Genomic DNA, 27624 nt, shown 5'->3' with positions numbered 1-27624 from the left:
ATCTACAAAATAATAGAATGAGCAAAACTATCTTTTTTTCGCAAAGTGGAAACTGACTGTAGCATTTTTGAACTCCACACTCCTCTTTATGAAAAACAATGTTATGTTTGGGGATACTTTGTCACACCTTGCCTAAACACATAAATGTGAGCAGTTTCACAGCAAAAACTGGCTTTTTTTCCAACATAGATCTCAGTGTTCTCCATACCAAAACTCAGAGACCTTTCCAGTTTAACATTCATAACAGCCAAAAATTGCAATTGCTTATTTCCACCTACAAGGTTACTTGTTTTACAGGCATGATCAGTTGCTGTTGTGTTAAATGATGAGCTAAAAACTAAAGAATCTTAAATTACTGTAGATGGATAGTGTTTTGGCCAAAATAGAGAGTTTGCCTGACATCTTCAGCCCTGTTACACTCGAATGCCTCCAAATAGATTTCTAAATCATTACGCTTAAGACGTTTATAGTGTGTGAGGGGCAGAAAACCCAAATCAGTTTCTTGACTTCTTCCACTTCACACAGTTGAGTGGTCAGGTTATCACACTGCTGTTTGGTGTCTTCACACCAAGTCCCAATGCTGTCTGGAGCCATTGGGTTTCCATTACCACAAATCCATTCCACTCATTTAAAATTAATGGCTGTGGACCTTTCCTGACCCCAGAGATAAGCTTGGCCGAGTCCATTTCTTTAGAACACCTTGAGGATTACGTTTTCCTTTCCTTATCAATCTATCATTGAGTAGATGTTGCATTGGGCATGGTAATTTTTGGGTGGCCTTTGGATTTTTCAACTTAGATTTTCTTAAGAATTTTGAGTTCAGTTTAAAAACAGTTGCTTAAAATGTATCGCATGTAGCAATGACATTAGCAAATGCCCACTGATTAACCAGAAAAAAATAGAACGACCTTGCAGGGCAGTATAGCCTTGCATATCCCCTAAATACCTTAGTTAACCTTGCTTAGTATGGTGATTTTTGTGGACATTACTTCTTTAGATGTTTGATTGTTAAATAGTTGGTATGTTTAGAGGCTGTACTTTCTGTTGGTGTTTTTACAGAGCAAAAAAATAAGTCACACCTCAAAATATCATGCAATATTATGCACCACACGCACTATGTTGCACCTGAATAATTTGCAGTGGAAAACTTGCTGACTATTTTTATGTTTACCTTATTCCTGGTAACTATCTTTTCCTTTTGTGTAAATAAGAGTTGACTATCTTTTTAACATGTATCTTTTTTGAGTAACTCTTTTATTCTATTCTATTTTATTACTAATATATCCTATATTCGGCACATGTGGCTCAGGGAGATGCTTAGCCGTTTTGTTGTTTTATACAATAACAGTAAAAACACATGAATCCAATACAACACCACAAACTACAGCCAAATGTGACCATGGAGTTGAATCAACATATTTCTGAAACTTTCAGTGAAAATGAAACAAATACAATTTACATAAAGGACGTACTCATGCCAGGATTGTTGTAATGGGTACAGTATGATGTACAAGGACGTCTATTATTGTGGTCTTTTTATACATATTACATATACTGTAATATTAGGTACAGCATCACAGATTCTTGTAGTTGAGCTATTCATTCTTATAGTATAGCATGCATCAAAGCATCTAAATATTACACTAGAAATTGATTCCTGATAGTAGGAAATGTCAAATCTGTCAGCTTTTATATTTCCTTTAGTCATTTATTAGTTATGTTCTTCAAGGAATTTTCATTTTGTCCACAAATCCTATGATAATGCTAAAGCAATAATAACATGTTAGTCCCTCTCACAATACTTACTTCCCTACCATTTCTTTGTTGATAATAAGAAACATATATAATAACACCTTAGCAACCTTATTTGTAAAATTCAATTATAGGTAACTAACAAAGCAAGGGTTACCGTAGCAGGAGAAAACAACAGAGAGCTACAGTTTTTCAACTGCATTATAATTATATCAAATTACTGTCAGCGTGAATAACCTGTGCTTTATTAGTTTCCCTTTTATGGCAGTTGGATGGAAGTTTATATAACAGAGGCTCTGATGGAATGAGGCTTATCTACATCTGAGCACCAGCATTTGTCATACATTTACAGTGCTAAGTGTACAAAATCTAGCAGATGGTACTGTAAACACACACTACAGAATGTAAAATTTCACTCATAAAAGAGCCCTCGATGCATAATGTTACACTGTTATAAGCTGAGCTGTATTACTTTCACTCATTTCTCTGGCTACTCTTATCCACCATGAAAATGCAGGCCTATCTGTTCAAAGTCATGAGATGCACAAGGGAGTGTATTCAGCCACCACCCATGACTTGGTGAATGGCGAGAAAAGGGTGAGGATTGGGGGTGTTGGGGACATTACCCTGGGCTCTTTTTTTCCTGCACCCCGAGGACACAACCATTGGTGGTGGAGGGAGGGAGGTTTCTCAGCCTTATCAGCAGGACAGCACCCAGCGCTCTAATCGCTGGGTCCCAGAGACAGCCGGCGGTAAAGGGAGAGTGGATGGGTGAGTAACATCCAAGGAGACGAAAAAGGAGGAAGGAGAGAAGGGAAAAAAGAGCAATGTTTATACCGCTTAGGTTTCATCAAATGACAGCTGCTTTACAGTTCAGTGCATAACTGAGTAGAAATCCTTTTGGTAAGAAGGGAAAAGTGAAGATTCTGTCCCACGGCACATTGTTGGTGATGAAATATAGAGACTCTCTTAGCAAACATTGCAGGTGTTATCTTGAAAGCATCCTTAAGAAGAAGCCTGATGCAAAAAAATGTGAAAAGATAGTGGTGGTCTGAGTCTATGTCAGTTCATCGAAGGGTTTTCAAATTAATGTTCTTTCCTTGTGTACAGCGTTGTGCTTTGGTTCAACTATTACCATGATATGTTTTGGTCTGTAGAAAGGTTGGCTAACATAAGGTTGGTGTGGGAAGATCTGTAGTGTTGGTGAGAGCCAACGAACAGGCAAAAACCTTTTAGAACACAGCGTAGAATTTGCAACACTAGTCAAAGTCACAGAGTCTGACCAGATGCCGGCGAAAAAGAAAATAACTTTTCTAGTTCTCAAGTACAGTATGTATTTGGTCTGTGCTGATGTGGAGACATTTTTACTTATGGGCTTATACTTATTGCTCTAGATGGTACAACCCCTAAGCAGCTCAATGCTTAGATTGTTTAAATGTTAAAAAACTGCATCAGTTTGCATGCTCCTGTAGCAAGTTTTCCAAATTAAACAACACAATATGCTGTTTTTGTAAATGCCCTTTACAATAACACATAGAAATGTTTTCTTAGACACCTGTATCTGCAGGACAACAATTTCTGTGTTTGTTTTTTTTCAAAGCCATCACAAATCTGATGAGATTTATCAGTTTAATGATGTGACAGTAAGGTTTACTGAAAGACCATGACCCTGGGCCATGATGCTGTAAGGTACTTTCAGCATCATGGTTACAATAGCAGCCATCACCCAAGTTGACTATTAGTAGGAAATGGGAAACTAAAGGTCCTTTCACACCTGCCTCGTTTAGTTGAATCGGACTTTTTGTTTGTTTTCCTCCTTGGTGCTGTTTGTTTGGGCAGGTGTGAATGCAGCAATCGCACTCGGTTGCGCACCAGAAACAGACCAAACAAGCGTACCGAGACCACCTCTTCAAGGTGGCTTTCAAATGAACACTGGTGCGGTTCGCTTGTGGTGTGAAAGCAAACGAACCAAACAGGATTTTATGATAGCAGAGATGTGATCTGAGCATTATTTCCAAAGGTAATCAGGTAAACAGGTAAACAGCTAATAAATCCATCGTCTGACCGTGTTCAGCGATCTTATAATTGATCTGTATAACCCGCTATTTTCTGAAAATCATTTTATAAACCCCAAATTATTACTCTGCATGTCCTGTTTTTACGGTATTATTCATAATAGGCTATGCGATCGATCTGCTGTCTAGCATTACTAATCATGCTTATAATAAATTATTACATTGTGAGCTCTTTGCGATTCTGATCAGAAGCATTAAAGTGCTGCACAAACTTCTGTCAGTCACCGGAGTTTGATTTCCCCATGTGGGTCCTGATGATGCAGGATGACCATCGCCAAAGCTGTCCAATCAAGTTACCTGTACGTCTGTGTAATGTCATGGTTACTTCTCCGGTTCGTTTGTAAAACTGCAGTGTGAGCATGAACCGGACCAGAACTAAAATGCAACAGTGTATCATTTTTTCACTTTGTCCGGACCAAATGAACCGAACTACAGGTGTGAAAGCACCCTAACAGAGATCACCAGTGTTTAAAGTCCCTCCCAATGCAGAGTTTGCCGCAATAACATTACCTGACTTTGCTCATATTTTCAAAGTTGAATTGCCTCTCTAATATCTCCGAAAGTCAGACAAAGGCAAAATCACGGCAACATAGATTTGATAGTGTACTTTTCAAACTCTTTATGCAAACGTGGAGATTAAAAAACACCTTTAATCGCAGTCATATAACGTGTTTTGGAGGACAAAAATGAGAAGATGTTTTTCTGGTTTACCTTTTGAATTGTAAAGCATTACAGGTAAAGCAGCTTGATTCCCCGCTGGCAGCATATTTTGTCAAATCTCCGTGAGTTTGTAATACAATAAGGAAGTGCTACAGGCATTAAATAATAGATTAATATTTTATCTAAAAAACTTTGAAGCCGCTAGGATCCAGGTATGGTTGTAACCCCAGAGCTCAGTGTGATAGAGCACATGGTGTTCATTCTCCACACTTGATTTACTGCTGTGACTGGTTTAAAAGAAAGACAATAGGATTGGTGCTATTGATAATTAGTTTTTAATGTGCCACACTCATCATGTCCAATTTCATGCCCCTTAGGCAGCTGATCACAGATTTAATCAACACATTATTGCTTGCTATACTTATACTGACTGAAGGGAGGGCTTCTCTGTGTATGTGTGTGTGTGTGTGTGTGTATGCTGGTAGTAGGAGTGTGAAGGGGACACAGAGTTTTAGTGTGTGTTAGTGTGGTCGAGGAGCTTGCGAGAGTGGTTGTCAGCATGTGCATCCATCCCAGCAACGTCCTTCTTTGATAGACATTGAATATGTGTTCCAGGCCATTAACCAAGAGCTACGTTTGAAGATGATGCGCTTGGTAGCGTGTGGTTATGCTGTGTCGAAGGAAGCCATTGTTGTTATTGTGTTTCTAGTGAAGAGGAGGGTGTCCAGGCCTCCCTCACCTGATGAATACAGATGAAAGAGAGGCTGTTGTGTCTGTTTATGTCTATAGACCACTCTCATAACACCTGGGACGTTTTGTGTTTCTTTTTTGTGTGAGGTTGGCTCTTTTTTAAAAATGTATTTTTGCTTGCTGCAGACTGTTAGACAAATGCTCAGAGGTGATAACAAATGAAACATTGTTTTAAATTCATAGGTATTAAAGGCCCTCTTCCATTGCAGCATATCAATAAATTCTTTAGGTGCACTAGTAAAAAAAAAAAAAAAAAAGTATTATGCAATAAAATATCTCTATGGTCCACACAAGACATCCCAACAGCTGCTGTCATACAATGTGGTGTGGATATTCAAGGTCACACAAGATTATTTGCAATGATTTTAGTAATCCCCAACCTTTTGTCCAGCAAGTGAAGTTGGTAGGGACTGGTTTAACTGGTTTAACGTAGTTTGAGTCAGTGGATCCTCAGCCAGCCAATAACAATAAACAATAAAGTTAGGATGACCTACTGACTAATATATTCTAATTAAATTGGTCACCATGCATAACATGTGTTTCATGTGTGTCATGCTCTAACATGGCAGGGCATCAAAAGGTTTCTAGAACTAAGACTTACAAATAGTTAATAAACATTTTCAGAAGGCTCAAATCCATAGGAAATATAGTTTCAGTAGTAACCAACTATTAGCTCTTGTATAGAGCAGTGGCCGTGCTGTGTTTCCTTTTATTTGTGGTTACATTTGTTTTCTCTTGGGAGTATGGCAGTATCGTAAGCTCACAAATTACAGATGGTTGATTAAAGTCGTAAAGGATGAGTCCAATTTAATACAAGTTGAGTCACATTTTTGTACATTGTCTCTGTACAGTATGTCTGTATGTTGTACAACATCATTGCAACAAAATCTGACAGGGCACGAAACAAGAACAGTTAGATCATTGGACAGGTTGTAAACAAGTTCTTTACTTTATTTGGTGGTAAAAGCCAAAGTAAGTGCACCACAAAATGCGTTCTGTACATTTGTATAATTGTAATTTTGCTTTTGTAAAGTTTGAAAAACTCCCATCTTTCTCTTTCATTGTCAGTGTTAAGGACTGTTTTTAACTCTAATCATTTACACTTTTGTGCTTGACTGCTACTGGTTTTGTGCCTGATAAAAACTTCACAAGTTAGTATTGACCACTGCTCACTACAAAGAGACTATAATATGTTGTCAGACTAGGGAGTGAGTATAGAGGAAGAGGAACAGGAAGAGGCAGAAAATAAGACAACTGGAGCCAGAAAGAGTAGTGGCTGTGTTTATCTTGAACTACTTAGCTCCCTGGCTGTGACTTTAATGTAGAGAGAGACATTGGGAGGTAGTGGAGGCCTTCATTAAATGCAGCTCAGGCCCTGGTGAAACCCTGGTTAATGTCCCTATCATCTCTGGAGTGGTCCAGTGTCTAGCTCTCTGTCCAAATGACTCATGTTTAATACATCTCTGCAGTCCTTGTCATTTAACCTCACCTCTGGAGGTTGTAGGTCGGGGTGGGATAGCGAAGGCTCCCACAAGACCATAAGGGGCAAAGCAACCATGCAGTTATTCTCCACCCGCACTCCATTTACTTAAAATGGGGAGAGCTGCTCCATGTCTCACCCTTGCTGTGTAATCTCCCCAAAGCAAAACCCCCTAACCCCATCGCACTGCACTAACCTGAATTCGAGGGGGGCCTGGGTTGACTATGTGGCTCTCTGAAGCACTTCTCACACATTCTGCTTCCTGTGTGCTACGGTTGAATTCTTAAGCAAGGAACAACTGCTATGCTGCTGATGCTATGTTGGGACACTTTATGACTTAGCAGTTTTCTCTCTCTGTGAGCATGCCAGTTTATATTTTTTGGTAAAAGTTTTCCGATGAGATTGAAGGCTATCAAACTCCATCAACCTTAATGTTTTGTTGGAACTGCCAGAGCTTCTTAGATTGTATTCAAATTGTATGAATATAAATTTGTTATGCTCATTAAACACTAAACAGTTAGAAAATGAATGCAGTGGCTTGGAAATTAATGTAAATTCTATTTGTGACGTGGTCAGACGAGTCTGTTGGAAGCATGCTGAGGCCTTTAGTCTCGCAGATATACATGTCCAGGGATTTAGGAAAAGCAACAATCCAAGAAGATACATCTTTACTACAAATGGGGCTGTGTAACAGGATGTAAAAGAGCTTAAATTGTACTCTTTCTTTCACTTGATCTTCATGCTGCATTTTCCTCCGATTCTCCCTGCTTACATGCAAAGACTGCTTCCCTCTTACTCCTCTTCTCCCTCACTTACACACACCCACTCAATCTCTGCCTCTCTTTCTTGCTCTGGATAATGGTAATTAGAATATCTCCATGATTGAAATTTGGCAAAAGTTGAAGAGGAAATAGGTTTTCTAATCAAAAGCTGCCTCGTAGCTGGAATCCTGATGCTTACTTGGCTGAAAAATGTGCTTCAACGATGGGGGCCTAAACGGATGCCAGACTGTATACTGAGGGCCAATGCTGCTCTTTCCCTGCAATGTTGTATTTTATACACGTCCCAGTTGAGCTTGTTTCAGCAAGTTTTCACTTATTTATTTAGAAATGTGTGTTTTGCTGTCGTTTTTGTAATGGTTTACCTCCAGGGGTGGTGTTATTTTGTAGACTTTTGGCATGCAAGTGGTCACCAATAGAATTGACATATTAAATAACTGCTCAAAATATCATGCTTTCAGCAACATTTCAGAATGATTATCATTAAGTAAATAAACTAAATCCAATACTGATTGAAGACACTTTGGGATATACAGTTATTCACTTGCACTGTGTTGGATTAGAAGATTGATACAGCTTTTATGTCTGTTAAAGATGCCGCTACAGTCAACAGCAAAAATCTGTTTGTGCACAGCCCTGGCTCTGTAATTGGGAAACAAACACCATTGTAAGTTTTTAAAAAAGTAACAAATGTATGAGAAAAAAACTTTGAAATCACTATTTTTCCGATGTGGGTGTGTTATTACAGGCTGTGTGCGCAGTTAAAAGCAGGGTATGCAGATTTTAATAACAACAGCTGTCACACATAAGCTACTTTCACCAACCGGTATTATGACATACTTTCTTCTGTTCAAAGACCTAAAGCTTAAAGAACTGGGGAAGAACTGCAGACATTTATAAATGACATGAGATATGACACATGCTTTCAAGTGGCTTTGTTGCCTAACTGTCTGAAAACTCCACCTATTCTGTTATGTCTGCACTGTTTTTTTTTTTTTTTGTAAATTAATCTCGGGGAATATCTGTTGTTTTTTTTCTCGTGAATGTATTACTTCAATGGTTGAAATTCAAATTCAGTTTTTTTCTCTGAATATTACCCCCCTCCCCGGCTCCTTATTTTTATTTATTCTTTATCTAGAATATTCCTCATATGCCGTCGTACCAAAGCTCACAAGTTAACACGTTATAGCTCGATTGTTCTTGGCTTGAAGCACTGAGTTCCTGGAGTCTCTGCTGGTTGCCTGGCAACCTCACACTGTTGCATATGGTGTCATGTCTGTGTTCATACAGTAAACACATTTGAAAGGCAAATAGCATGAAAGGCAATAGCAACATCATTATTTTGTGCTACAGTTAAGAGTTTTGTGTATTGCTGTCTAAATGCTGTTTCAGAGGATATTTGTAATTCTGCAGACCTGTTGATGATGAATGATATTAGCAAAAGATATCATCTTCTCAGTACTTCAAATCCACAATATTTTGGTATTAAACTAAACAATATGAAGCTGATCAAAGCCTATCTGTAGCCAGAGTTAAAACCGTACACTAAAACTTCAATCAGCTGTGGTCTTTATGATTTTCTCTTTGAAGAGGGGAACAACATGAATACCATTCTTACCTGGTTTCTCCTGTAATTTGCAAGCATGTACCTCTATGCACTGTCAAATAGGGGCAATTCACTTTAAATGGGGCTTTGAATGCTAACCTCCCTTTCTGTTTTTCCCCCCTTCCTTCTACCCTTCTCACCAATCCTTCTCCAACACAGGAGCTGCACAGTACCCAGGTAAGGCTTTTCCCGTGTCTCTCTTCCTTATCCTCGCCACATCCTCTCACCAAATTTTAGCTTTCCAGCTTCTGTCTCATTAAACGACATGCTTCGTCTCAGCCTCTAGTGTTTGTGTATTGTGTACGACCAATCCTCAGTCTTTCTCCATCTCCATTCTCTAATTCTCCCTCACATTTAAATTTATATCTGCCTCTCTATTGCATTCTACACAGCCTATTTCTTCCCATTCTCATAACGCTGTCATTGCTGTGGACTGCTGCATCTTCACTTGCTTACCAATGTTCTATATAGCACTAGCTGTAGCATTCTAGTGAACACTGCAGTTAACCAGATAGTGCTAAGACAGAGCTCAATGATCTGAATAGTTTTATTCCAATTTATTTATTATTTTCTCAAAATAACAAAACGTTAGATGAAACCCTTTGTATCTTATAGTAATTGAGTTTCCAATTTCTGTGTTTGCACACACACTGTTTATAGACGGGACTTGCTTTGTTTTTTAGAAATAGCTTATATCCATAACCTATATGATACAGCATCCCCTGGTCTGCATGGCTACAGTGTTGGTGCTGGTTGTTGAGTCCTCAGGTAATTACTGTTCCAGTAAAGTGGATTCATTTCTAAAATACGCTGCTGAACTGCCGTCACTATTAAGGATGGGGTGCGGTGGTTGAAAGTAATTGTAACTTAACGAGTAACATGACTATTTACTTTTAATACCCAGTAATAAATAAAGTAATATTGTTACTTTTTAAATGAGTAAAAAGTAAAAAGTAACTCATTATAATTTCTGAGTAATTTGCCCAACACTGCAGCTAGATATGCCATATAAACTGATACGCCGCAAAGACTGCTGCTTTCTGTCCTCTGGTTGCGCATGCATCTCTCTGACGACGTTGCACAGAAACTCGTCTATAGGTTCTTACCTCTAACTGCATCTATGTATCAGATTTGTTTCAACTGATAAAGCTACATGTTTAAACCAGTTACGTTAATAGAATATATTTCAGTGCTTTCGTATTGCTTTTCATTGCTGTATCACTTCAATTAACTACTAAATATTTCACAAGTGCCATTCTTGAGATATGCATGTCATTTGTCATTTATAGCAGAGAAACAAGGACATGCAAGAAGTGTAGAGTTTTAGATGTTGACAAGCAAGGACAGCCACAGTTCTTTTGGCATTTTGTTCTGCATGTTTGGACTTGCAGTGGGTTTTTTTTCATTGTGTTGCTTATAGGTGCCAATGCATAGAAATGTGACATGTCCGTCACTGTCAAACTCAAAAAGGGTCAAAAAGCAGTGAAACATCTAGGCAGCAGTTGAAAAGAGAGTATGTACCTGCTGATCTTTGTTTCATTGGTAGCCAGCGATAGCTCTAGCACCAAAAACACATCCACGTGTTCTTCTCACCTCCTCTGTACACTCAAATCACTGCATGGGCTGTACAAACATACACAATCTAATCAGCATACTCAAATTAACACCGTCAGAGTTGATTTCAACACTTTTAAAGTGTCTGTATGGGTCCACACCACAGAATGTTAATTTAACTCTTTTTGGAGGGTTGGGACCTTGGGACCTTAACACTAATTTACGGTCATTTTTCATTTTACGGACTCTTTTTGGAGTTAAAATTTAACACTTCTTAACCCTGACCAGTGTTTGTTTTTCTTAATATGTTTATGTAGTGTTAGACATTAACTCTCTCAGAGGATAATTTGTTAACTACACAAGTGTTAGCTTCATAACATTTAAAGGTGTAAATACAGATTTTCCATAATCCTAAAAAGTATTTGGAAAAACAGGGTGGCTACTAACAAGGTGGCTACTAACAGTGTGGCGACATGAGTTTAAATTTGGGTGTGTGTAGGCCTACGTAGTGGGTGCAGGGTGACAAGAACACTTTAAGTGTAAAAGCCAGGATCAGAGTTAAAAGTAGGAAGTTCAGAGTTAATATTTATACAATTACAACTACAGGCTTGATTTAGTGACACTTTGTTTTTAAACTCTGTTTTGACACTAACTACATATTAACTGAAAATTAAATATAATGGATTTGACTCTGAGAGTATAATTAACTCTACATTTACTCAAATTTCACTAACATTTAACAATTTAACTCTTCTCAGTTTGCTGTGTAGGATAGCAAATTATCATTCGTAAAAAATGGCCAGTTAAAAAAACAAAACATTCCTCTGAGTTTGTCCTTTCAGCAGAAATGCTGATTCATTCCACTCACTTGTACGTGGCTCTTCTTTTGATTGCTGTAAAGCTACTGTTAATTAAACCCAAAACTTCCTGCATATGTTTCAAATTAAAAGCCAGCCAGAATTTTCCACTTAGAAACATCTGTGCTGAGTATTATTAACAGCAGCTTAACAATCAAAGTAACAAGTAAACATTATAAAAGGAATAAAAGGTTATAATGGTTAAAAATAAAATTTAATAAAAAAAACATAATTGGTGCCTGGTCAGAATGTGCTTCCACAGCTGCTCTTATGAGAAAAAAATTGTATGCTGTAAATCAAGTGGTGTTGCTTCTCTAGCTGCCTTCACTCCCCCTCTCCCCTGCCTCTCCTCTACCAAGGCTTTTAATCCAATTAGCAGTGCTAGCGACAGTTATTTATATGTACATGAATTAGAATTGAACAGTGAGAGATCCTCCCTTGGGGCTGATTGGACTGAGCCCAGTCCTTCACAGGCCCGTTCTCGGTCACAAACCTGTGCTGCTGCCACCAAGCAGTGGTGGTCATTGCAGCTGGTTGCCAACAAAGCAGCAACAGAAACTCAAACCAACATGACTGCCAATGACAATCATCATCTCATCTGACTTTAACGTAAAAACCAAATCAATGTACGCTTTTTATCCAGAGCAGAAATAGTTATTGTTGAAATACTATTTCATCTCCTCAATGTTAGCTTTTCTTAAACTGTCAAGACTAAAGACACATTTGACAAATTGGGGCACTCTAATAAGCTGTCTTCTCAGTGTTCAGGTTAATCTTAGATCTGTGTTTCTATTGCATTCTATTGCGTTGGACTGAAATAGTAGATGTGCCAAATGACTATATAACCTGCCAAATATGGCTCTCTTACTCTTTTGAACTGTTTGCCAATGATTGCAGTGCTTTCAAAGGGTTAGAAAAAGTCATGGTGCAATGTTGGCAGCATAACCATTTAATGGTTTTAAAAACAGTATGTTTGAAATTCATTTTTTAGAATGTTTTTTAAAGTTGGATTCATTATTGATGCCCTTTTTAGTCTAGTCACACAGATGTTAATGTTTATAGTTGTTAGTGTGCAAAGTCACTTGCAAAATGATACACTAAAAGTCTTTAATTTCCTCTAAAAAGAGGCAATTAAAGAACTTCATAAAATGTCCAGAGAGCATCTTTTGGCTTAAATAAATTAAAATCAACACCAGTATTGCATTAGCTTTGATTAATATTCATTTGTTCTAACTTTGTAATAAGAGCGCTCCTTGCCTGGCAAGTGTAATAAAAATAACAAGATGGAAAACGCATGTAACAGAAACAAAAGTAAAAATATTTCCAAGATTCTTTATGTGTAGCCAAAGCCAGTCTTTAATGTGATGAGCTCCTGACCTCCATGACTCCATAAAACAAAAGCTTATTTTCAATTATAAATTGACAACAAACAGATGGATGGGACATTACATTTCTTAATGCTTCCACAACCTTTCATAACAGCATTAATTCTCCTAGATTCTCCAAGTCTGTGGAACTCTGCTGGAGTTGTTTTCCTGATGCTGGTGGAGTGTGCTGTTTAACAAGTCACACCAAAGTCTCCCATAAGCAAGGCTGGAACACCAACCAGTTAAATTTTCTGACATGTTATAGACCTTAAAGATAAATTATATGAATCAACAAATTGCTAATGAAAAAAAATTGCTCAGGGGGATCAATTAGAGCCAATAATAAATCTTTGCACGGGGCCCTCTACCAGGTTATTCTGGGCCTGCCCATAGGTGTTCAGTTAGCTTTATATTTGGTGACTGTGGAAGCCATAACATATGATTCTTATCATGATCATGCTTGTAAACCCATTCAGTGAGCCCCGTATGGAAGCATCTACAATCGGTATGTTTTTTCTTTAAACCTTCACCTGTTTATACTCGTGTACTGCCAAAGCCTAGATGCATGTTAATATTATTTTACATACACGGTGAATACGACAGGGTCCACAAATGGATCTATGGTGTCTGGAGTTGTTTAGTTTGTGTGTGGTTCAACATTATACACTGTGATTGATCAGAGAGATAACTGCAAAACCATCAAACAACAAACGCAATGGATGAAAACAAGACTTATCAGCTGTTCATTCTCTAGAATCAAAGTCCAAGACTGTTATGAGAACATTCATTAACAAAGTAAAATGTACTGTATCCTGATGCTGGCCATACTAATAATATATTATTATACTTATTGTTAGTAGTATAAGTAAAGTAGTAAAGTATGAACTAAATGCATGATGATGATATCAGAATAATTTCTTTCCTTATTTCACTGGAGTAAACCAGTGCTAAAAATGGACCATTTTTAAAAGACCGTATAGCAAAATATTTCTTGTTGTCAAAGGTCACAGTGCTGCTTTAGTTGACCTGCCACTACAGACAAGACTTCTCTTCCCCCCAGCGTGGGTGACTTGTGTGTTTGTTCTGTATGCCAATCAATAGAATGAAAGACGAGAGGATGGAGGTGGGCTGAGGGACACAGCAGTTAAACACAAGGAGTCTTATCCATGTGTGCACAGAGGCTCTTTAAACACACACAAACACATGCATTTATGTGTGTGCGCACACACATATATATATATATATATACACACACACACACACACACAAAGAGTACAGCTCAGATTAATGACTAAATCAATCACACGCATATAAAGTTTGCTTGTCATACTGTGTGCTTTTCTTTTATAACACAGGTTCAATTTCCCAAGCTACTGAAGCTCTATCAGCGTTTCCTCAGAATATGTATTCAGCAAGGTCGTCTCTCACTGCACCAAGAAAATTTCCCAACCACAGGATGTGTCTTTGCTATTGCAATGTCAATAGTCCCCTGCCCAATGCACTGCAATCTACATTTGTCAATACATGAGCTGCTAAGAGCTATACTGTGAGCTGAGGATACAGCTCGTTCATTAAACAAACCTTGTTTTGACTCCTGTTGACTCATAGATTTATAAAGGCAATATCTGGATGAATTTTAAATCTTGAAGCTCTCATTTAGTAAACTAGATAAATAATAATTACTACAGATAAAACTGGTCAAAATGTATATAGGTACTAATTCAGCAGGCCAAAAATGTATCATTCAAAACGTAGAATCAAAAAGTATTGATTCTGCCACCACCTCTTTATTATGAGAGGAAGAAGTGAGTTAAGACCATTAATAAAATCTAGAAGATGAAGAAACTGCAAGCTATAAAAATTACAATAGACATTAGACTTTACAGGGAGCAGAGAGCTTGGACTCTCTGTTCTTGTCTGTAATAAGGGGACCCACAGAGCTCTGTAAAAGAGCTTTCATGTGTGCAGCTCCATCTGCTCGGGATGAACAGCAAACACAGAGTTAGAGGACATTATGTTGGTGCAAAAGGGCAAGTGCAAATATTTTAAGGTATATTTTTATTTATTTGTTACATGCATACATGCTATTATTCTTAAAAGATAACACAAAGTTACTAAAACAGGAATAAACAGGACACTTGATATTTCCAGCGTGGGATTAACCCAGGATTAAAATTAACTATAGTTTGGATGTCCATGGTAATGAGGGAACATGTAACCCAGTGCAACGGTGTAGCTCTTTCGCGTGTTTTTAACAGAACAGCAGAATAAGATATATCAGGCTTAGGTTACACAGACAACACTTAGAGACAGATCAGTTCATTGTTGGTATGGGCTCTTCATAGGAATCACATTGATAACAGAAAAAATATAGAATAGCAACAGCCCTATCCTTGAAACAAGAAATTAAAATGACTGGACTCAAACCTAAAATAAAGCTACCAATACAAGTATCCACTGGCAAATAATGTCTGTACATTTGAATTCATATAAGAAGAAGCATTAAGAATTTAACTATGACAACATACAGTATGTGCTTAAGTTGCCCCCTCTTTCTCCTGCTTTACAGGCAGATTGGCCACACTCTGTAAGTGCTTGGTTGTGATGTGATCTGGTTACTGAGAGTAATAAAATCTAAATCCTGGAAATTTCACCACAGACACGTCATGATTATCATGGCAAAGCAGTTTCATCTACTTTCTTTTCCAATTAATTAATGCAGACTAGAAGAGATTTCTTTGACATTTCAAAATAAATAAATGTTTGTTTTTCTGCTCACTATCACCACCTGATGAGCCAAACTAGTGATTTGATTTAGTTGAGCCATATGTGGAAAGTGAAGAGTAATTTAACGGCCATGACCTCATCACTGACACTAAAGAGATTGTGGGCCCAAGGTGCTGTAAACAGCTTTACAATACATCCTTAGTTATGGAGTAATATTATTTTCAGTATATGAACATGGTAGCTAAGCAGTGTTGTCTTGCTCAATGGAATATAATATGCAATGTGCATGCTTCTAACAAGAGAAAGAAAACAAGAAAAAGAGTACAGGTTTTTCCTAAATGAAAGAGGAGGATGATAAATTATGCTTAAATTAAATCAGGTTATAGGGGTATATAATCATATTTTGGATAATTCAACTTCAGCCTGATATTTACAGTATGTGGTGGTCTTAAATATTCATTATTTGATTAGCAAACATAATAATGTGTAATTTCTCAACAGAGGGTCGCACTCAGGCATTTTATGATGATTAAATTATTTGTCTTAATTAAATCATCATAAAATAATAAATAACTGTCTGCAGCCCTTACTTGACAGTTTAGTCAAGTCTATGTAGGTATCCAGCATAACCCAGCAGCCAATGAGAGTGCAGCGGGTACACTGCTGAGTGAGTGAGAACTTTACTTTCTTAAAGAGGTGTTATTATGGTTTTTGTCTTTTTCCCTCTCCTTTACTGAGTTATATATCTTTTTTGTGCATGTAATAGGTTTGCAAAGTGAAAAAGCCCAAAGTCCACCCCAATGGGAGTTCCCTTCTCCCACAGAAAACACTGCCTGAAAACAGCTCGTTTGTAGTCCAGCCTTTATTTCCCTTTCTTGTAACATCACAATGAAAATACGTGTCATAATGCTGGCTGAGCGACTAGTCCGACACATCCTCAAAAACACTGAGCTGCAGCACACACCTCCTCTCCTTTCCGAACACTAGCTACCCTCCAGGCAGTCAATGGACATGAAGTTGTTACTGTGATGTAGAGACAGAGCTCAGTTAAAACTTTATGGATGAAAGATACTTTTGTTACAGATTAATAACTCACCACTCTGAAACTCTTGCTCCAGTCCAAATTGCCAACCTGGTCGGCAACATGTAGCCTACAGCTGATTCGAAGCTGTTTACTGTCTTTTCACTGACCCGTCTTTCTCTGCTTCTGATTGGCTAGTAGTCCTTAACTAGGAACTGCGCATGTGCAACTCCCAACAAAGATCATAGCTAAAACGAAGCCTTCAACACAGGGTGAAAAGAGGAGTTGCAGCAATGTGCAGTATGACAAAAAATATGGTGTTTTTTTGAAAATTAAACCATGTAAACCTGTTCTGGTACAACCTCTAAATAGGATTTTGATCCTGAAAATGAGCATAATACCACGTCTTTAAAATAACTAACTGATAATACTGTATTATTGACATTGGTAAAGGATTTTTTCACACCTAAATCCTAAGAGTAGCTAATTGAAATGACGCAATCCTACAGCTGATATTCTTATTTCACATCCTGGTCATGTTCATCAATTAATTTGAGGCAGCACAACAACTCAAGTAATAAAACGAAGCGCTTTGACACGTGAAAGATTCCTATATGGTAGCATCATGGCCATTGTTGTGGAGGCTTCTCAGCCCAATGTTTCATGAGTTATTTGTTTCATAGTGGAAGAAGTGGAACTAGAGCAACGAAAGCCTCAAGAGAAACATAAGTTTAGGTGAATATACATAGAAAAGAATAGCATACAAAACTTGTAGTGATAGAGTACTGATGGTTTCTCACAGCTGCCTGCCAGGAAATCAAAAAACCCAATGGACTTGATCACAATGTGTCTGCTTTCTGCTGCATGTTGCCACACCACACTTAGCATGGACTTAACTTCAGGTTATTAGAGCTGCTGAATAATTTTGTTTGCACACAACTCATGTTCAATAAAATTCTTTGCAAAAAAATATCATTAATATTTTATTACTATACTATTTGTACTTGTATTTTTAGCCTCTTTGCCTGGCTTAGCCTCTTTAGCTCATTGTTTTCTGTGTCATCCCATCTGTCTTGGTGCTCTGATCGACCCTATTGGTGGATGTTGATGGCACTGTTCCAGACCTCTGGCATTATTGTAAATTAATGTGGATCTAATAAAAGAAAAAGTACCGCTGGGCCATAGCCTCTTCTTTTGGCTGGAGTTTGTCGACTTGATTTGCATATAAAAAGTTTTGCAATAGCTGGTGCCACAGATGAAGTTCTAAAACCTCTGTGACACCAAGTTTAGTCAACATGCATAACAGTGTCTAAATAAATGTTCTTGAGAATGCATGTTTGCAGAGCAGCAAAACGCCCACTGACATTTTCTACTCCATCATTAACATTGTCTCCTGAGATTTTTCACCGCTTTTTTTTTTTTTGCCTGTTTGTCCTGAAGTACATCAAACAACCGCTCAGAAGTACTTATTCTTTGTAACAGTATGTCCATTTTCATTTATATACACAAATGGTATTGCCATATGCTCTTTGGCTAACGCAATGAGTGTTCAGTCCAGAATAATGATGCCTTATTCTGCTGAAAACCATTGCTTACACTGTATTTTTAAGTGTAACTGCTAGAACTGAGGGCCTATAGCTGGGTCACAGAAGCAACACAAGTGACTAATGCTGCTTTTCTGTGCAGTAGGGATGCCTGCACTGAGTGGTTTTCCCCAAGAACAGGCTAGATGGGCTTCAAACCACAAAAATGTGGTATTATACACAGGAGCTATGAAATACTACGAAGACCATTCTCAAAAGCCTTCCTCTTCTTTCATGATATACACTACACCTCTGCTACTCTATGGCTGTCTCACAAATGGTGGGCAGCTTAATCCATTCTAAGACTCCTAAATCATACTTAAAAATAATTTCTGTCCTTTGCATTTCTAATATTAGTCAGATTAGTGAAGTTTGCCGGCCTGCTGTAAGCTTCGGATCAGTGCTTCAGTAGGGCTGACACACAGCTGACATCTGCAGTCTGGTGTGAATTTGACAGTACAGTCAAGCTACAAAAGTATGAATCCTCCCCAAGTGAGGTGGTCTGACCTCAGAGGTTAACTTGTAGCAGAGATGCTCACAAGTCTTTAAGCTAGAGTCCAAGTCAAGTCTCAGGTCACTCGTGGTTATAATGAATGTTATATAACCTGCTGCGTTCAATCTAGGCTGCTTATAAAACTGCATAGCTAAAAGGAATTCTGTAACTGTAACCTGTTTTTCATTTACAGAGCACATGTAATGTGCAGTACAATTAATGACAGCTTAAACTACTGTAAGTCAACACAATCCCCAGACTCTCAAACCCAGTGTAACGTTATAACTAAATAAAACTGTAACGTTACATGATCAACAATAAAACTGCAACCTGTTTGCAATTAACGTGATGGCATACAGCGGGACGTAGATTAAGTTAATCGACCACCACAAGTTTGGCAAGCAAACAAATGCTCATTCATGTATTCATAACGAATGACTGTCGGAGTAAACCTCTCGTAGGTTAACTAACCTCAGGTTACTAACCTATTTTGCGTACAGCACTTTTTTTGGGCCTTGTTGTATGAAGTTTTAAAGATAGAAGCTGCCGCCGTTTGTTGTCCTCTCTCACGTGTGGCTGCGCGCAACTGATAGGTAGTATGTGTTACGTAGGTAGGTCATAGGTAACACAGGGAGGGGAATAACAGCAGTTTCCCAAAAATAAACATTATTCACGAGTCCCACAACTCAAGTCCGAGTATTTTGAGGACGAGTCTAAAGTCAAGTCTGATGTCACTGTGTATGCAACTTAAGTCGGACTCGAGTCAGACTCTCAAACTCAAGTCCCATCTTGTAGGGCATTGAAGTCTCCTTGTCAACTCATGGTGTCACAATTTTGTATTATATCTCCAAGAAGGTGCTGTCAAACAACCAACAAAGTGTTAGTACAAATAGTTAACTCTGTGTAACAGTGTCTATGTACAGTACTAAGTTAATGGTAAAAGAGAAATTTATAATTTCCATTTATCTGCACTAAACATATATCTTGATTCAGGACACATGCAAGCTGCTAAAGGGCTGAAAATGTGTTTTAAATACCCAGTAAACATAAATGTGAAAACACAATTAATCAAATTTTAATTTATTTTAATCAACAGCCTGAAAAGAAAAGAAAAATATCACACTTTTTAATTTTTTCAATACATCTTCATTATTTAACGGACTGCGTGATTTATGTATGTATTCAATTATACTTTTGAGCAATCACAGCCTGTTAGTCATATTGTTGCGTCACTCAACTCTATTGGGTGCTGTTTATTTGACAGTGCTGTGCATTTTTAGGGCTCTTTCTTAGAAAGACACCTTCGTCATCAGTTGTTTGTCACTTGTCGTGGCCCCTGAAGTGTAAACCTGTTTTGCCCAGCGTGTGTCAGGAGATGATGGTGAGATATCCCATTTCTGCTTTCTCACGCTGTTCTGCAGCTGCCTGACTCAACATAATATCCACACGACTTGCCACACATTTAAAATTGTAGAATCAAGATACACAGCTCTACAAGCTATTTTCCACCTGCACTTCTTACTTTGGAGGTGACTTCTCTACAGTTCTATGACTTCTCTAAACGTTGTGCTCAGTTACCCAAGAAGAAAATGCCCTACATACTGCTGTGAAAATATCTTGGACATTTTAAGACTCCTGCACACATTCATGGTTTCAAGCACAGCTCATTCAGTTGCCAACTATATTACAAGTCTCATTTTTAATGAAGGCAAGAGTTAGGATTTTATAATCTGCCAGAAGCATAACTGGCAGTTAAGCTAAATGATGAAGGCGAAATTTGCTGTCTGACTGAAAAATTGACAAATTCAATCAAACCGTCAGACTATTTAGTTTGAAAATCCGAAGGTAAATGCAGCAATCTGAATTGTGGCACTGACAGTCTTCATTAATGTGAACAATGTGCATGCCTTGAGACAAATGATAACATCTCTCCCTACAAATAGACCACGTACATACAGTAGATAAAGCTGGTTGCAACTTAACTAAAAAAATAACAATATATGTTATCACTCTTGTGACTGTGCTCACCAGAAAAACGTTTGTTGAAACAATTAAAAATGTCACATTAGACTTTGTTGTAGTAATGTTGCAGTTTTGTTATTCTAATTGATAGAGAGCATGGCCAAAACTACAACACAAAACCCTCCTTGTAATAAACCGGAATCATCCTTTAAACATGTCCCAGTCATTGTTTTATTCATTAGGTAAAAATGAGTATTTAGGAGTTGAAGACACATTGATGCTTAAAGGAGACACTAATGAATCTTGATATGATAGAGGACAGAAGGATGCTGCAGTGCCCTCTACCTCCCTCCCCTATTCTCTAATTCTCTCTCTCCTTCACTTCCCATTCGACCTCGGTAGAGGCTCTCAGCTTTTGTTTGTCTGGCAAGGGATGTAGAAGCATCTCCTCCTCCCCCTTCCCACTGTTCTCCCGCTCTGTCTTTCTTCCTAAAAGATATTTCCAAATGAGCGAGCCCAGACCACAGCTGACTCTCTGACGCATTAATCACTTGGCTGCCGCCCCCTTCACTCCTACATGTGCATACACACACACACACACTCAAACACAGTCTCACTCACGGATAACCTGGTTTGGCTGACAAGTGAAGGCATGTACTGCCACCGTGTAATATAAACACATGTCAACGCACACGACTAGAGCAGGTAGACGGAAACACAGCAGGATGTCACACACACACACACACACACACACACACACACACACACACACACTCACAAAGCATCCACCCACCACTCAAGTGATCTTGACTCTTTATACTACACCAACTCCCTCTCTCTCCATCCAGCCATGGCTCCCACATGACCCTCCATTTTCCTCATCATTAGCGACACCAACCAGCAGCCGCATTCCACCCATCCCTCCCTCCTACCCTTCCTGCCTCCCTCGCCGCTCCTCTGTTTACTTCTCGATTTCTTTATTTGAATCCAGCACAATACCTCCCCTTTGTCTCCTCTGAGCAAGAAGGGGCATGAAAAGCAGGAGGAAAGCGAGGTAGAGAAAAGGGAAGAGAAGGGAGGAAAGCCTGCACTAGATGTTAATTTGTAGGAAATCATATGTAAAGTGATGCACCTGGTTTATGTAACTGTCCTGTAGGAGACGAGTGGAGGATGTTGCACATCCTGACAGTGAAACCTAGCTTCATGAGGCCAAGTCATCAGTGGGGTTACATTGATATGAGCTATTGCATGTTATAGCAACATGATTATTTTATTAAATTACTATCCATATTTTTTAATGATATTAACTTTCAGAAGCAGAGCTCATCCTAATGAATAATCATATATACTGTATACAGTATATAACCCTTCAGTTCCCCTAATCTCTTTGGCGCTTTTTAGCCTGTTTTAGCTCATGTTTTTCTAGCCTGCAAACTGTAAACTCTAAAAAACATAATTTCCAGTCACAACAGGCTGCTGCTGTTCAGGCCATTGGCAGTACCTTCCCAGCCCCAAAAAGCAAACAACGTTAAGTGGATAGCAGCTAAAGAGCCTCATATTTTGGGAACTAGAGTGAAAATTGGACTTACATTAGTCCGGTTGCGAAGAATATAAATCCAAATAATACAGTGGGAAAATGCAGTGATCATTTGCACATGGGAGAAGTTGGCCTTCAAGGCTTCCTGCCAGAAAAGCTTTCGGAAATCAGGTGATGTATAAAGAGAGACAAAGTCAACATGGGGAGCATGTTGGGATGGATGGATGGGTCAAACAAACTGATGACTTTCCCACAGGGGACTGAGGTTTGAGTCCTGTGTGAAACAAAGTCCACATTGAGTTGTTTTAAGTAAAAGAAAGTTGTTTTTTTTCCTAAACCTTACCAGTAGTTTTGTTGCCTATCCCTAACAAAACTGCAACCATTTCACATTGACCACATTGTTTAATGTTATGTGACTTATTCAATGGGACTTACATAACGTACCTAAAGTCTGGTAGCCTGTCACTGGACTCTCCAGCTGTCATATTATTGAGACCTACCTGACCTTCTTTCTCAGCAATCCATTACGTCTTTGTTTTATGTTGGTTATATTTATATTGATCTGTGTAGTCATTACATTGAGTTATCCTCAGCATTTACAGTAGTGCTTTACATCTGACTTAAAATTAAAATCTGGTTTTAAAACTTTAAGCAAGCGTAACTACAGTAAGATCAATCCCAAACCTAGTTTAATATTTTCTTATGAGTGAAAACGCCAATGGAAATTTAATTTGGTCCCTAAACCTGTCCAAAATGTGACTTTTGGGCACCAAAAGTACTTGGTTAGGTTTAGGAAAAGCTCGTGGTTTGGGTCAAAATAATGAGTCAATGTTGCCTTTTGGTTTCACACGGGACACAAACAGCGGTCTCCTGCATGAAAGTCTTGTGTTTGAACCATCCACCCACCCCAACCTGCTCCCTATGTGGACTTTGTCGCTCTTTATACTATGTCAACCAGACTGCCGAAAGCGTTTCTGGCAGAAAGCCTTGAAGGCCAACTTCTCCCATTCGCAAATGATCACAACATTTTCCCACTGCATCAGGAGACTTCACTGCAAAGCTGTCTAAGCTGCAGTTGCACCCTCTCAATTTCTAACAGCATGTGCTCTTGATGTTAAATGGCTTTTTGGTGAGCCAGAGAGCATGTAAATTAATCTGAAAATGCAACTGAAGCAGCATCATCTTAGATTTCATGGAAAATAAAACACAGCAGCAGAAGAGATCACCTATCATAATCATCATCATCATCATTACCTATACCAGCCTTGTACTTCGATTGGAATTAGAGATATGAACCTCTAGGATACTGTGTTTCTTTTTTATGATGTTTTATTAGACTCGCAAAATGTATTGCCAGTTTTTCTGTAGTTAAACTAGGTACTTAAAATCAGCTGAACAGCCAGAGGGGAAAGCTTCCTTCACTACAGGACCTGATGGTTGCTCAGCTATTTGTAAACAACCGCTGACCCTTTACCATGAAATGTGATATGGATATTCATTGTTTCAAGTTTCTAGTTATACCATCATGTACAACTTCAAACTTCCCCTGGACTTACACAGGTTCATGACAAGGCATCTTGTCTGAAATTTCTGTGAAATTTTCAGTGAAAATGTATTAATCCCTGTGGATGAATCTCTCTGTGTTTTTGAGGACCACTGGCCCTTCATCTAGTGCCACTATAGCGATACAATTTCTATATTAATATCTAAATGGCAGGGTGTTGTGACATTACGGCAGCTCATTCATGTTTCCGAGGTGATGAACCTTAACCTGGTTCCAGAACTCTAAATCAATGGACACATTTCCAGTTTGCTCCGCAATCCAACTGAGTCTGTTTTATTTTTATTGACAGCTGTTTCTCTGGGTTATAGAAACAATCCAGCAATCAGAGTTTGAGATTAAGAACAGCAACATCTTCTTGTGCCAGATCCAGAAAAAAAAGCTACTTCTATGACAAGTAGCAACAGAATAATGGCCAGAAAAATTGCGACACTTGTGGATTGGATTGACGCAGCTTCGCAGGTTGCTGTAAATCAAATTACAGAAATAGCAGCTTCTAAATCGAGATGTTTCCAATATCTTGTAGTAAAAAATGTTAACTGCTATCAAAGCTTATGTGTTAACTGAAAATGACTGTGGTCAGATAGGCCACTCAATACTAATTGGCTACTAAAACAAAACAGAACAACCCCCTTTCCCATAGAGAAATTAGCTACCTGAGGCTGAATGAATGACTGTAATGGAACGGCATTTCAGGGTCCTTGCTAGAGAAGTCCTTTTGATTTTAACATTCTTTAGGGTCTTTCCTCCAGTGTCGCCCTCAGGACAAACATCATATTTTTAGACCCCTAATTTGCTGTTGTCATAAGAGTTTTGCTTTGTCAGTTGTAGTGAGCATTGTATCTTCTAGGGGCTAGCAAGGAACTTAAACATTAGTTTTGAATCATCAGCTGTTGCATCAATAATTACCCCATGATTGCCTAATTTTCCCAAAACTCTCATTTACATTATATTAACACAGGACTAAACTGACAGACATATTTAGATTCCAGGCATTGCAGCTTTCCTTATCTAATGAGATCATTCCCATGAAGCAGCAATGCTTTCAATAAATGTTTGTAATAACTTGCCGTAGCTGGTGGACAAAATAGGCTAGAGAAAACACAAAACAAACATACATGTAGTGGTTGTTTATAGAATAGAACAGCATGCAAATGAATAGAAAATAAATAAACAGGAGTGCTGGCTTATAATTTATAAACTAACGACAATCTGGAATCTCACGTAGAGCTGTCAAATCCTCCATAGAGATATTTTGTTTATTTACTGGCGTTGCTGAAATTTGCTTTGCAGTCATTAAGCACAGCAATGATATAAAGGTGTTTTGTGCAGGATACAGCAGCAGTGGTTGCACAAAAGCCACTTACATGCTTACTGCAAGCATGTAACACCCTATAAAGCTCTTCACACCCCGTTCTTACATAATGTGTCACAAATCCACTGTTCCACCGAGCATCAGTGGGAGAGGTACGGAGTGTGTGTGTGTGTGGTGTGGGTGGGGTTGTTGGTGTATAGTTGTGGGAACTATTTAGTATCATTGCTGATGCTGTAATTAATGTAACAATAAAGCAAAGGTTATGTTTTTTTTTTTTATATAGCCACGCTAATAACAGGGCTTTAAGGGTGGCAATGTGGGTTAGTCAGTCTACCACTTGGATCGAGACTGTAATATCTCAACTACTGTTAACATTCATGTTTCCCATGGGAGGATTTGTAATACCTTTGTTGATCCCCTGACTTTTCATCTAGAGTCATCATCCAGTCAAAATTTTAATTTGTCCAATACTTTTGTTTGTGCTATGTAGTTTTTGATCAGAAATTGTGTGAAATTGCGCTCTGTTTCCCTGAGGATATTAAGTGCTTTATTATTTGTGGCTGTGTGAATATAATTTAGATTTTTATATGTAACTGCCATAACCATGATCCATCGAGATCTCCAGGCTCTGTGCCTTTCTTTGACAATTTAAAGCAGGGCAATTTATTAGCAATTCAGTCAGATGCATTATCTTACATTTGAATTAATCTCAAAGGTGGTTGCTCCTACAGTATCGCCAGCTTTAGCTTTGGTCTATTATAGATGTCATGGTTGAATAATGCAATGTCAGACTGGAAAGGGAGATATTGGCACTAAAAAATAATCTTCATCACAACTTTACAGCAGCAATCACTGGCAGATTTTAGAGAAAGGCTTCTATTCATTGATATTTATATTGCTTAATTAAAAAATTAACTCTCTGAATGTTTTATTAGTTACAGTGGCATCAGGCTCCCTCCATGTCTTAAGTTCCTTTATGTCAGAGTTACACAAGCACACTGCTGCCACCATGAGAAAAGATGCGCTCATAATTGTACTTAATAAATGATCATATTCAAAAATTCCTATTCTGTTCCTGTTTTTAAAAAATGCATATAAAGACATAATTTTCTTATATGTTAATGTTATAATGGTGTATTGGAACATCTGTAACTGAGGAAACGTATTTAATTTAACAGGGCACTAGAAATGTATGAAAAAACAATGTAAGACTATTTAACAAAACCTTTAAATCTAAATTAAAGGCCATGCCAATGTGAAAATATTCAATCACTGCTTTGAAGGCCCCATTGCTGAATTAATTTACCCCACTCAGGATTATACATTTGGAAAAACTGCGGCTGTTTATTTTCAGTTAATGACAATGCTGCATCTTATGATGCATTGTAATGTGCCACCCACCTGGTCTCTATAAAACCATTCACCGCTCAGTAAAACTCATAAACACATTAAAAGGTGCACAAAACATCAATAATAGAACAATACACATTTGTTAGCATGTCTGTAGTCATCAAACAAAAAATGAATCTTTAACAGGTAAAAGCTGTAAAAGCTACATGCGTGTGATGAAAAACGTTAAATGCTGTTGATTTCTTCAGTTGGCAAGATTTTTGCACTTCCTGCACACACAAATGTCCTATAGGCAGCAGTGTTTTTGCTTTAGACCCATAGAACATGTCTCTTTTAAAAATAACATAATGACTTGAATCTTATTATAATTTCATTTTGGATAATACTCTTGACCTGCTCACGTTAGTAGCATTCTGTTTTGCTGCTGTATATATTAATTAGAGGCACTGAAGGCAACCATATTAGAAGCACAATTAAAGACATTTTGGAGTCTGATCACTAAACTGACCAATATCGTCATATCTTTGAGCTTCCCTCTGAACAGTCACAGTCTACACACAGATTAAAAGAACTGCCTCCTTCAAATCCTCACCAAGAGGGATTCCGCTGTTTGAAGTGGTCAGGCCATACAAGGATCTTGACCTTTTATCGGCTACCTCTAGCTGTCAGTCGGCTGCACTAACACAGCATGCAGCTTGGTTGAAGGGTTTTTCTGTTCTCAACGACTGTTGTTGAAACGTGGTTTCAAATGCAACTCTGTACTTTTCTTTTGCATCAAATACACTTTGAAAAGCAAAGTTATAGGTTTCCACTTTGGTACTGCCTTTAGTAAGCTTACATAATTTTAATACAGTAAAGGATAATTCTGGTTGATTCCAATTGAGTCTTCAGTGGGGCAATCGGTTCTGTCAGTTATAATATCATTTTAAGTGCTGAAATCTGAGGACATGGAAACATCACTAAAAAAGAAGTTTCAAAAAAAGGCACAAAACACAAGCATTCAAATTATCAGGTTGTAAATGAGCCAATAGATTAGCCACATTATGTTAAACCTCTGTTTGGATGGATGGAGTGAGCACACCCAAAATGTCACTAACAATCCCTCACTGCACAGGGAAGCTATGGTTTGTGTGTGCACAACAATAAGTCAAAGTTTAACCATGATTTCAGTCTATAAACTGAGATGGCTGTTTAT

The 27624-nt window shown here is 38.2% G+C and overlaps 1 protein-coding gene across 6 annotated transcripts in view; it reads left to right on the top strand.

Annotated features, from left to right (window-relative positions):
- Positions 1 to 27624, top strand: part of cadm1a (cell adhesion molecule 1a) — a 391315-nt gene that overhangs the window by 265395 nt on the left and 98296 nt on the right. For 5 of the 6 annotated variants that reach the window (XM_038708106.1, XM_038708109.1, XM_038708108.1 and 2 more), the window contains exon 2: positions 9262 to 9279. The exons of the other annotated variant lie outside the window; for it this stretch is intronic. In XM_038708106.1, coding sequence (XP_038564034.1) covers positions 9262 to 9279 — 18 coding nt within the window. The remainder of the gene's footprint in view (positions 1 to 9261; positions 9280 to 27624) is intronic. 6 annotated transcript variants of the gene reach the window in all.

Source organism: Micropterus salmoides, unplaced genomic scaffold (assembly GCF_014851395.1).
Source record: "Micropterus salmoides isolate LMB-PRFRI ecotype aquatic unplaced genomic scaffold, ASM1485139v1 Ms_hic_scaffold_9, whole genome shotgun sequence".
Lineage (NCBI taxonomy): Eukaryota > Metazoa > Chordata > Actinopteri > Centrarchiformes > Centrarchidae > Micropterus > Micropterus salmoides.
The sequence above is the reverse complement of the archived record's forward strand: the minus strand, read 5'-3'. Positions and strand labels throughout refer to the sequence as shown.